At 45.7% G+C, this 13,148-nt stretch overlaps 1 protein-coding gene across 2 annotated transcripts in view; it reads right to left on the bottom strand.

Moving 5' to 3' along the window:
- Window positions 1-6,037: 6,037 nt before the first annotated feature.
- The window catches only part of LOC126543037 (uncharacterized), a 160,847-nt gene continuing 153,736 nt past the window's right edge, over window positions 6,038-13,148 (bottom strand). For both annotated transcript variants that reach the window (XM_055077562.2, XM_050190181.3), the window contains one exon: window positions 6,038-6,585. In XM_055077562.2, coding sequence (XP_054933537.1) covers window positions 6,476-6,585 — 110 coding nt within the window. In that variant the 3' untranslated portion in view covers window positions 6,038-6,475. The remainder of the gene's footprint in view (window positions 6,586-13,148) is intronic.

The raw sequence follows: 13,148 nt of genomic DNA, 5'->3' as shown, positions 1-13,148 counted from the left end.
TTGAGGACTTTGAGAACACAAACTTACTCGTGGTAGGAAAGGTTGCTGCTTCCTGGCTGTAGCCTAGTGTCGCAAAATGGATAAGTGCAAAGCCACGCCATAACGCTTCGGAAGTGGTACGTCAATATAATATATAATGAAGCATACTCGTAGGAGGCCACAAGCGTCCTAGCTAACACTGCAGCAGATGTGCTTAAAAGTACTTGAAGACGTTCAGCAATCGTGACAGCCGACGCAGCCTTTCGAAAGAGGGAGAGAGTTCGCAAGTACCTGTCGTCTGCGAGAAAAGTATCGCGTTTGCAGCGAACAGGCGTCGTAGCAGACGACACTTGTAGCATTCCTCTCAAGGGCGCAACACTTCCTCACAATGCAACATTTTTATTTCCATAAATACTTGAGTATTTTTATACATGTACATACACGGTTGGTATTGCTGTTGTAAAAATAAAAAAGTTATTCTCTGGCGTTAAATCGGGTAGCCTGTAAATCCGAAGCCTGTACTTCCCATCATTCCCCATAAAGTTCCCTACAAAAATTTTTGTAGGAAACTCTGTCATTCCCATGTAGAAGCGCTATTCTCGACACGCATGGCGGCTGCACGGCCGCCATTATCCGCCATGTTTACTCTGATTGGCTGTCGAGAGGTCACGTGCTTTGAAATTTGTGCCGGGAAGCGGAAGTTTTGCAAAATGCAATTTTGCGTTTTCATCAAGATGACAAAACGTGACGTCGAGCTGCAAATGTTATGGACTAATACATTTCTTTCGTCCTTGAATATTGCGACGTTAGCGCTTCAAAAAGAATGTGAGCGGTAGCGTACAGAAGCCAGTGCAATGCACGTGCGATTTCGCCAATATGTGGTGGCGATCCAAGATATGAGCCATGCCAGTTTGCTGATTGGCTGAAGGAATATCCCGTGAGGAGCGTCACAGAAGGGGTTTCGTAAACGTCATTTTAACGATGCGTGACGTTGCGCTGGGCCGCCATTGCTGAGATTTACCGCCGTAATTTTTGGTCCGACAAACTACGCGAATTATGGTAATGAGCAGCCATATGCAATGGCAGCCGAGAGGAATGTGTATTGCCACATCTTCCCCGTCGTTTGGCGCCATGAAAATCTTTTGTTCATAACGCGTGCTCATAGTATTTGCATCGCTCTCGGCTGGTGGTGGCATTTGTGTTTAGGGCCATCATTTTTTTTAAAGAATGCGTTTATACGAAATAATATTGGTTGAACATAGCAAACTTTCGGTAATGTTGTCCACTTTTCACTGCTGCATTTGTATTGCAATCAAGATTAATGCCTTTTCGCACAATCAAAAGTTATGACAACGGCGTCCTTACAATTTATAAAAAGAAATGTACGCAAGGCGGCGCCTTGAGGTTTCCTCCCATAAAGCCCCTGAAACTTCGTAAAGTAGTGCCACTCTCCTCCTCCGCCTTCACTCCTCCTCGTTTCTCCTCTCTTTCGCACTCCCTCCTCAACCGTGGCGCCACCTACATTGCTCGAGCGCAGCAGACGACCTTTCGCAGAGTGAATGCACGCATAGCAAGGCAGTGCTCTTTAGGCGTTCACGTTGGCTTTCCAGCTCCGCGTAACTTCGTGTACAGCATAGAAGTTCTAGTCGGATACTTATACAAATTCGGTAACGACAGCTTTTGTTTCATTTTTTGATAACTATTTCTTAAAAAAGTATCTGAAGGAGTGTTAACGCTGTGCGCTGACGACTGCGAATGTATCGCGTGCCCTACAATTAGGTACGCAACATTTGTCAAGGGCGTGTCGCAAGATCTTGTTGCGAATGGTTGTAAATAACACGTTTACCATCGAATGACAACCTCTTGGCTTCCAGCAAGCCCTCAGCCTAAAGAATCCGCGCCGCCCTTACCATGTGAATTCGCGGCGCGTATCAGCTATGACGTACAAAGGCTGACGGAGATCACTGCTCTGGAGGTTCGAAAGTGTATTACAAGCTGCAGTGCCGCCAACGTGCGTGCTTGCCAATCTAAGAGCGCGCAAAGCCCCAGAGGTGGGCGCTGGTGCTATTATGCTTCTCGTGTATCAACGCCGACAGAAATACCGCGGCCGATCATCGAGTCGGGACTGTGCGTACACAAGAAAATAAAATGAGTTTTTAGCATTCGTGCGCGAAGCGGGAGCGCGATAACAATGCTTGACTCAATCTCAAACAAGACCACTGTGGCCTTCAGTAATTTTTTCAGGTTAATGACTTATCACGAATAACAGTTCATCGTGCGTTGGTTCGTCCGTTTACTAAGTGACGTACTTGTCGCGGACCGAGTTGCACTGAGGTGCATGCATTGAGGACGTTTGCACTCCCTTCGAAGTAACATTTGCGAGACATGAATTTATTAGTGAAGTCATGATCGCGCAAAGAATCCCCCCGCCATGACGCGGCCGAAATTGCGGCAAGTGAAATGTTTTATCCATAGGTTAAAATATATGAAACGGCATTCGAGTTGCAAGTTAACAGTTTATTTTCACATAGATGCATGACAGATTTGCCTTTGCAGTCACAAGAGCGTGTGCATCATTTATTTGTCTCATAGCGTAAATAAACGCACCAGCAAGAGTCCTACAGCAAGCGCGTCTCAATTAGGCATAGTGACTGTAGAAACTATAATAGTGGCATAGACGAGCAAGCGAACGACTATATGAGCGCGCGAACTAAACGAGCGAGCAAACGACTAAACAAGCGTGCGAACGAACGAGCAAATGACTAAGCACGAACGACGACTAAACCAGCCAGGGAACGGGCGGGCGACCGCACGTTTTCTTTGCGAGTGCTCCACCGCCGCATCTTAAGCTTCGCACACTTTAAAGCTCACGCGAATTAGCACATCCGTCTCAATTACCGATGATGCGGTCGCTCGACGACGAACGCACCGCGTAACACGGTTTCGGGAGAGCACGCACGCTTTTCATCGGTGCCTCTGTATCGCAAATCCACCGGGCGACCGCCAACGAGGAACACGAACAAATGTGGCAAACAAAGCTAGCCTATCTAAAGAAAGCTAGTAATTAAGTAACCACAAAAGGCAGAGAGTTGCTCTCCTGAGGCGCTTTCATGATCGAGACTGAAATTTTATCAAAAGGACTGCGCTGAATCTCAAAAATTTCGTAATCACGTTATCGCACGCAACCTCGCGTGCCCGCGAACTCCAGCCGGTTGGCGTTCAAAACGATTAAGCGCACCAAATATGACCAACACGACCACGTAGTGCGCATATAAGCAAAGCAGACGTTGCGTAAAAATCACGTTAAAGCGTGCGTACAAATGACAACATGCACAGTGAACTGTGCAATATCTACTACGTTATTGCCCGCAGCACAATACGCAAGCCTGGCACATACAATACTCCGAGAGAGCCACAACTTACATCACATAGTCGCGCGGAGGAAGTTGGTCGGAAGTTCTCCCTGCCGATTCGGTGAAGCCATGTCTTTCTTCTTAACCCGTTGCGCTTACCGGACGGTATCGCGAACATATTCTTGCCTTTGCTAAAACTATATTGGCATCCAAACGCGCAGCAGGTCATGGTAACAGAAAATGACGTGAAGCGACGTCGCACTTGCCACAAAACATCCATCAAGGTGTTCACAAGATCGAAACAACACAGAATAGGAACGGAAGGAATGCCGCCAACAAGCGCCGCTTCTCGAGCAAAGATGGCACTGAAGCGCGACTGTAAACAAACGAAGCCGGCGCAAGGGGCCACGTGATGCCATTAGGCCAATAGCGACGCGGCGTCGGCTTCGGCCAGAGCGCTGGAGGAGGAAGCGGCATTCTTCAAAGCGTGGCACTACTTTACGAAGTTTAAGGGGCTTTATCCTCCCACGGTGCGGGTAACCAGCGAAGTGAACAAGAGATGGCAGAGCCGGCGCTTGCGTCGCGCTAGTGGATATCTCTGGCGCCCGCAACGCTATCGGTGATATTAGGCCGTTCATCAGCCAGATGAGTCGGGCTGAGTCACTTGTGTTTCACGAGATAGCGATAACGTGGCCTAGAACATGCGCGCATCACCTCTGGTAGGTCGCGTATGTTGTCTCAAGGAAGAAAACAAGCGTATTGGCGCCAACATACGATGACTCATTCCATTTCCCGGCGACGCGCATCCTAGCTATTGAAGCAGACGACGAAAGCGAGAAGAGTTTCCGACGGAAAAATTATGCGCTTTGAGCTAGCTGCTTTATTTTTACTGTGGAGGAAAACTGTTTTGCCTTACCGAGAACCTTACGTTCAGCGCCTTCATTTCAGTTTCTTAGACAAAAAGTCAAGTTGGTGTCACGTTACGAAAGCAAAATGGGGCCATCAGCGCCATTTTATTCGCGTCGCGTCTACGTCACGCATCGAAGAAAATGGCGTAATGTCCGGAATAGCGCCCTAGGTTGAGGCAAGGCTAATGAGAGCCCCCGTAGACACTAGTGCCACATTTCCCTCTACGGTATTTATTTAGAAACTCTATGGTGCAGCTGTTCTACTACTGCAATGTCTTTTGGTGCTTCCATAGTTTTGATGGCCTTGACTTCACCCAATCTCGCCTGATGCCTTCTGCAGAATTGATAGTGCCAGAGAGATACTTCAGCCACACCAAACAGGCATTTGTGCTGATTCAGTGTAACCTTGCATCTGACAAAACAGGATATTGGCAAGTGTATCCTAAGACTAGTATTTCATCAAATATGTTCATGACCCCTTCCTGCCTTTTCGAGATTGTGGCCATCTGTTTCTGGAAATATTCAGGGGCACTACCAGTCAAATGGGGATACAATGAAAGTTGTCAATTCCTGCTAGTCAGTCCTGCTAGGCAGACAGTTTCGCCTGGTGGCCACCAGTTTCGGGAATACTGCTGTTTTCAAGCAGGCACATGAGATGCTCAACTGAGGGAATGATGCAGCGTTCTCATAGCATCTCTTGGTTTAGCCATATTAAATCGACACAGATACAGTAGTCTCCTGGTGATGTGGGGACAAGTACAGCGTTGGCCTGTCAATGTGACAAGTCATGCCCTCAAGCTTGTCCATTTCACGATTTCATGAGCAGGATCTCACAAGGTACATTGAGAATGTATGACAGGGTGTCCAATTTCAGGTGAATCTGGAATTTTTCGTTGGTGATGCCAAGTCTACAAACAAGTCTGGCGTGAAGTGGTGTCTCAGGGGTTTTTACTCTACCCAAATATCTCACAACACAGAAGACTTATATTGCAGACAGTCCCAGAAGAGGCACAGACAGGGATTAAACGACACAGAGCCACTGGGAGGCTCATCTTCCATTGCCAAGGAAGACATCCCAAGTAGGAGCCGAGTACATGCAGTGGTTGGCCTTCGAGTTCTTTAAGGAGTGTATTCAACCTTCAAGAGCTTGGCTGGAAGCATGGGGAGGCCACTCGGGATAGCCAGCACCACTGCTTTGCAGTCAACCTCAAAATGTGTTGCACAATTTTCCACATTGACTTCCAAGAATATTGCTTTGGCTGGTGTCTAGACAATGTGCAGCTGGACAGCACCAACCCAACGCTTTAATGAGCTTCTACGAAGTGCCCCTTCCTTCAAAAGTTGCAGAGCAAGTTGGACGCAGGGCACTGTGTTGGCAGACGAGGCAAAGTGGCCACAGAGTTTACATGCTGGCAGCACGATTGCATTCTGAAGTGGGCATAGCTTTGCGGTAATGGGGTAGTAGTCAGTGCAGAGTCAGTGCAGACTCATGTGCCTGCGCCTATGCTTCTTCAAGTGTCAGCTTCACATTCCTAGCAGGACTGGGAGACGGGTGTGATGAAGACTAACAATGAAGCTGTCACGTACTAGCCACTGTTCTAACCTCAGGTGGGTGCAACACTTTAAAAGCCAGCACAACTCAGCATAGCACACATTAACAGTTATGTCGGACTGCTGGACATACCTTTTCAAGTACAACTCGCAGAGCTTGTTCAGATGCACAAAGTGCTCGGTAAAATGAGCAAACGTGTTGTATAAAGCGAGAGATGTAGCATTGGGCAAGAACATGTAAAGAAGTCAGCACATTTCGGGGCCCATACATACAGGAGCAAGTGCACCTGCATGTCCCCACTCTTTATTTCATGCACGAATATATATATACACGTTCAAAGAAGACAGAGTGCCCCTTGTTAGTGGCAGCGTGAAACTGAAAACTAGGGTTTGGAGGCCTTTTCAGGAACATGCAGTTCCAGTTGCACGTGCAGATGCCGTTCAAAAGATGGCAATTTGCACATTTCCTTCTTGGCATATTGCCACCTAGGCAAGCTGCACAGAAGCCAGCCATACGCTTCAAGACGGACCCTCAGCGGCAGTCTTGCCTTGTGGATGCCACCATATTCACTTACGTGGCTTACTCAGGTTGCGGCCATCTTTTTTTTTTTTTTTTTTTTTTTGTGCACCACACATTAATGGCAACAAATCCCCTGCTTTGTGAAGCCTGCCGCATATACAAGCTTAAGATGGTTGCTGCTGCTGCCAGTGCATCAGGGCCCCAGCGCTGCGACTGCCTTTAAGGCCAGGCAGCAGCAAAAGTGCCTGAACAATTGCCTCTTGCATTGCCGGTTCTGCATAGATACAGCAACAAAATACACATTGTAGGAAGTCTGATACATGTAGCAGTAGATAGCTCAATGAAACACCATCTGACAAAGGGCTATCACTGGCAAAATTCAAAGCAAACACTCATCAAAAAGAAAAAAGTAAACTGTTAATTCTATACACTTACACATGCCTACTCCTAGCTCCGAATGATTGTGAAGAGTCGAAGCCAAGCCTAAAGGATGTGCAAATATGGAGAGAGAGTGCATAAATTCTTGGCACACTCTGTGGAGATTATGGTGCACTCCATCATCTATGTGTGGGTCCTGTGTTTCTGCCCTTGGTGCTTCCCATGGCACTCGGCACTGGGAATTTGTACAATGCTGGGTGCCTCGCCAGGCAAGTAAGCCTGGCCTTCGTTAACTTAGGCAATGCCGTGTTTCTTGCAGCGCAGCGCTCGGTGCCCTTTGGAAGCTGGGCATGCATACATCGGTGCGCTAGACTACACGACAGTAATGGCTGACATGGTGGTCAGGTACTGCTGTGAGTATACAAGTCCCCACAACTTCCACATGTGCCTTTTAAAGTATCACCTGTGGAATTAACTTTAATTGAGCACAAGCTGTCAAGGAGCTTTATGTATGTTTTTGTGCGTGAACTTATGCTAGCATTTGCTCACCAAATAATCGACAACAAAGGCAGTCACTATTTTCAATATGTAGCAGTAGTACAGGTAACTCATGATCGTCAGCTCAAACACATACAGTGGAACCCTGTTTATACACCATTGAGAGGACCATACAAAACCGTTGTATAATCAAGGCGTCATATAATCACAAAAACTAAGAATACAGGCAATGACCCTTGGTCTTGCCCAAAAAACAAGTACAGACCGCCTGAATAAGCCCGCAGCACGAACCTGCACTGCTCCGAGGAAGGTAGATTAAATTATTTTTTTCAGAAATGACAATCAAGCATTTAATTGGAGTAGGTGTGGATGAATCTTTATTTTCACCTTTAAAAAAAATCAGTGATATTTTTCCGGACGTTTGCCCAGTCACGATACATCATTTTCCCCTCGAGAGCTGCAACATCTGGCAGCAAGTCGCCAACATCGTCGCATACACAAACAAACTGCCAAATGTTATCGACGCTACGCAACACGTCTGCGTAAGTTGGAACAGACACATAAGTTGGAACGAACGGACAATTTGGAAACAAGTTCTTTACACTCACCGTATCGTCAAGGCCCGAAATGGAGACAGCTTTCCTTGGGAAATATTCTTGGGGGATCCCTTTTTAGTTTCACAATTTCGTGTGACTCGGTACCGAAAGGATACTTGATCAGTGTTTTTGGCACTGACTGTGCCAAGCTTGTTATCAGTGCCAAGAGCACTATCAGCCGTATACTTCGAAGAGGTCGGTGCCGGGACAAGCCGAGTGTTGCGAAAGTGAATCCATCTCCGTAAGTGATTGCACAAGATCACGTCACCTTTCAGCTCGTTTGAGATTAAGTACTTATTAAGAGGCTGCACAACCATTTCATTCGGAGACAGTACCAGGCCACTATGAGGTCCACAGAGCCCTTCCGACCAGCCTCGCATCATTTAAAGAAGGCCACCCACTGGCCCTGCCATCCGTGAATCATTTACATTGAGCCACACAGCCACGGCAGAATTTACCTCCTTCTCGACCATCAAAATTGCTCATCTCTTGAAGTGGGCATCGTATCAAACATGCTACATCTCCATAACATCACGATTATGTGGAGTCGATGCACGAAATGCCACAAGGTTATGGTGGCTAAAGGAGTAGGTGTGCCGACTGACCCATCTGCAGTTCATCCTCTCTGCATCATGACGCACAAGTGGCACTGCACTCGGCACAACGGTTCTCAGTGGCGCGTGTCATCTGGAACTTGTGGCAGACAGCGCCCAATAAATAAAGCACGCAGAGTGAAAAACTATCACCTGTAGCCCTCAGTTTGTACAATGAGGAGATACAGGTCTCTGTTATTGCATGTTTGCAAGTTTCTAATACATGTTGAAGCTTCTACGATGAAAAGGTGGGCGGCATGGTTAGCAAAGCTCATCTCCAGTGGCGAATAATTGGAGTCCGCACCAAGTAGTGGCTGTATTTCTGCTTCAGAGAAGATCAACAAGCGTACTCATTTCTCCGCTCTGAACTATAAATCCCCAGGGCCTAAAGCAGCATTGTTCTCAGCACCGAAAAGAGCAGCAGTGGGCACCACTTGTGGGCAAATGACACTTTTAGGTACAGTTCTTCAAGTGCTATTTCGACCATGTTGTCGATGAAGAAAAGTTTACCAGAGATGCAATAAGTCTGGTGCTTCTGCTCATCTCTATGACATGATTCCCTTGAAAATAAGAGTGAACATTACTTGGGATGTGAGCACACAATGTGGTTATGGCCACAAACCCTCAGAAAGATATTACGGTCGGTGCATGCACTTCATTAATTTACTTTCACCTTAAAGGCCTGGAGGCATTACATAAGGCAGAGCTTTAATCCTTGTGACAATGTTAGAACAAATGTAAAGAGCAGTCAATCATAATTGGAGATCAGAGCAACAAGCTGCGAATGAACCCTATGCAAATTACAATGTCAAGATTTCTGCCTTGCGGATCTTTTCATCAGGCGCGTGTTGCATCATGCTCAGTCACTGGATCTGGAAGTGGAAGGTTCCACAGCTGCCCCATTTTCTCTGAGCAAAATTAGTTTTTAGCATCAAGCTCAATAAAGTTCAATTGGAAACGTGTGACTTCTGTGCTAGGAACCGATGGCTGCACCCCATAACTCTGCAGGAAAGGTAAGTTCACTTGTTGCTGAAATATACGAAATATTGCCAGCTACGGCGTGAATGGTTGTAAGGATATATTACCAAGCGTTAGGAAAGGTGAACAACAACAAGACTTAATTACACAAAAGCTGTAAATACAGCACAAAGTGCAATATCCTTGCACCAAATGGTATTCTTACCCGCCATGATGGCTTGGTGGTTATTACTGTTTTGCTGATGAAGAGGCCATGGATTCGTTTATGCGCCATGGCGGCCGCATTTTGATTGGGTCAGAACAAAAATGCCTGTGTACTTAGGTGTAGATCCACGTTAACAACTCTCAGTTGGAGCAAGAAGTATTCCGGAATGGAATGCCCCACTACAGCATCTCTCATAGCTAGCCCGTGTGCTTCTGGACATTAAAACTTATTTATTTTATTCAAGTATACTTGGCTGCACCAAATCTATGAAGAAACTACCCACTGGTTCACAGCCTAAAGCTCCAAAATAACTCCGCACTCGTTCAAAACCGCTAAAGCTGTAGCGTGAGGTTCTTGCATAGAAGCTAAATAGTTCCAGCACTTCGTGTTTTCTGACACTAGCACAATTGCCCATACAGCTTTCCTTGTACTTTACAAAATGATATTTGAAGCATACATCATAGCTGAAATCAGCGGCAGCGATATCCCCAAACAGGCATTCTGTCTTCCCTTTTCAAACACATGTCAAACATCCTCTTCGTTGCGTATGGATGACAATGCACGCAGGAGAACTGTTCTGCTGACTGCAGCACCATTTTTGCATCATGAAGCGGAGAAGTGGTGAACTACGCTCGATCAGCACACCTACTCCTCTAGCCACCATAACAGGGTACTGCAACACCGTAACTGTAAGACAAGTACAGCAAAAATGGTGTCGATTCCAACAAAAAAACAAGTTTTGACTTCGGTCAACTTCTCTATGGATTGGATCAAGACATAAAGGTACAGGTTGCCAACGCAACATTAAAAACCGTGGAATTTAGGTAGGACATTTGTTTTAATATGGCGAACTTTGCCATTATTCGAATGTAACACGAGTTGAGTTCAAGCAATGAAAATTATGAAAAGAGCTCGCATTACAATCAAGTAAACACGGCATTGCAGACCCATTATCAGCCGGCTGCAATGTGCTCACATGCCGCCCAACATGAGCTTAGGGCTTTCTTTTTTCTCAGATGGTACCAAAGAGGCATCGCATCTGGTGGGATCGGCGTAGCATTGCATTGTATTATCGAGGTTTTTAATACATTACTACTATGGTGGTTTTGCCAGGACCAAACCAATTCGTCGTAAAATGTGAATCGCTGCATGAGCGGGGGACGTACAATCCAAGTTCCACTGTTTGCTGACAAACATGATCCTCCACACCCTGTAAAACCACAACATTTAGCTCTTTACATTTGCTGCCCATAGTTAAGAGGACCATCAACTCTGAATCCATGTACCCCAACTCGCCAACTCAGTGCAGTGCAGTTCCTATCAGCCAGAGCCAGTAATGTGATCGAGCATGTGGTGGGGATAGGGAGCCTTGGGTGAGTGCACGATAAAAGTGATCAAGCACATGCCGGGGGGGGGGGGGGGGGGGGGGGCAATTAAGCACGCCTGCTCCTCTAGCCTGGCTGTGACCATGCATGGCTGTAAATAGCAACTGAGCGCATACACAAGATAGGGCCCACGCACACTATCTTGGAGCTAATCTGCAAGGGTTGAGCGAGCCAAGATGGCTGCTGGCTTCATATATGCTGTCTTTCCATGCGTTTAGTGCTGGAGGTCGCGCAATTTCTAATTTCGGAGAAGCTTTGATCCGAGAGGCAGGGAAGCGTGTTTGCTCCCTTCAGCCTGCGCTCATCATGCTAGCGTTGTGGCAGCGAGTGTTTGCAGTCATAGAGTGAGATGCATTCATGTTGGTCTGTGTGTTCACGACACCATGTTTGATAATTTAGTTACTAAGCAACTGTTTACTGCAATTTATATGGCTGGTAAAACTATGAACCTTGATGCAGTTTCCTAACTGTGGTATCAAATGCTTCTCCTTTTGGTCAAAAGTGTGACTTTCTTATAGAATCAATTCTAGAAAGGATACATAATGGCTGCTGAAATTTCATATGCCGTATCAGATCGGGCTCGATTTCTCAGACATGACACACGCATGCAATATTGCAACTTCAAACAAACATAGTGGCCGTGGACAACAGGTTGCCACCCGTTGCCTCACTTTCAAGCGATTTTAAAGTGAAGCTAATTATTCGCGGCTTTGGACAGGTTTCGATGCTGCATTGTTCGAACGGTGTGGAGATTGGTCCGCTGATAGCGTCTTCCCACTATGGGTGACATTATCAGCCACCACGGCGGAGGACACGAAAGCTTCGCAGGCTTCATTTCCTACCGGCTACGTGAAGATATTGTCAACACGGCATGAAACCGTATCTTTGGTCGCCAACTCTCAAACTCTAAAATTTTCTTTCTCACTGAAATTCTTTTTTTTCTTCTGATTGCACGATAATTGTGAAATCTTTACAGCCCCTTCAGTGTAAGAAAAGTTCACTGGCAAATACTTATTTGCATAAAAAGTCTCATTTCAACGCAACCAAATTTTGATTTAACGAAGTGCTTATTTTACCGACTTCACTATATTGAGGTTTAACTATATTTCCATGAAGCTTCAATTCAGTTGGTGCTGCACAGAGGTTGTGGTTGGCTAAGCCTTTCGCTGCACTGCATGGAGTTGGTGAGACGGATTATAGAATGTTAAAACTACAACTCTTGAAGTACTTGTTTTATACCAAGAAATGACTCTGTTGCAGAATAAATCCCTCCAGAATGCCACACAATTCTTTCACAACTCAAAACACTAGGGAATATGTGAGAAAAAAAAAAAGCAGTGAAAGAAACAGGATCGAGTCGGCAGTACATAAATGCAGTACTGCAAATACCTGCAACTAGTGGGGATGTGGGCGTAGTGAGCTGTGCTTGTCAGTGATTTTGTAGTAATTTCTTTGCCGATGCTATATATATATATATATATATATATATATATATATATATATATATATATCCTTTTCAGGCTTACAAGTGGTCAAAGTGAGCTTCGCTTATGTTATCAATGGGATAAGCCGACCATGAATGATAAGAGTAGCATAGAACCGAGCAGAAGGAATCCCTAGAAAACCTCAGTCCTGGTCATATGAATAGTTATGCTCTCCAAGCGCTACTGCTTGCTTACAGTCAGGATGCCACATTCCAGCAAAATGCACCAACAGAGCAGTATGAAGAGGCTTCTTCTATGTGATAATGTAATAAAACTTTTCCAACCACATTTTTACAAAAGAAAACAGCTGTGTGCTCCACTAGGTGTCAATCCCGTCCATTCTCTGCCGCTGCCTTGAAAGCACAGCAGTACAGGTTGTGACCTTCACTATACAAGAAGCAGTCCTGAACTACCAACAATGTGAAAGCAATAGAGAGAATATTGGCAAATGCTCACTGTCTACAATGTAATGCATATTTCCCTGGATTCTATAGTAGCAGCATTGGTTGAGTGCTTAGCAGGTACACTGTGATGCCACCAATAATGTCCTATGGTTAAATCATTTGCTCACTTTCAAGAGTTCTTTCTCAAAGCTCTTAAAAAGCTTAAAAGTATTTGCTCTCAGTATTCTTTCACAGTGTTAAATGGTGTGGGGTAGATTAAATGCTCTAAGACTCAAACAGGAGGCACCTGGGGGGGTATTCTGTAAGTCCACCTAGA

This window comes from Dermacentor andersoni, chromosome 2 (assembly GCF_023375885.2).
Source record: "Dermacentor andersoni chromosome 2, qqDerAnde1_hic_scaffold, whole genome shotgun sequence".
In the NCBI taxonomy this organism is placed as follows: Eukaryota; Metazoa; Arthropoda; class Arachnida; order Ixodida; family Ixodidae; genus Dermacentor; species Dermacentor andersoni.
This window is presented reverse-complemented; position numbering and strand designations above follow the sequence as displayed.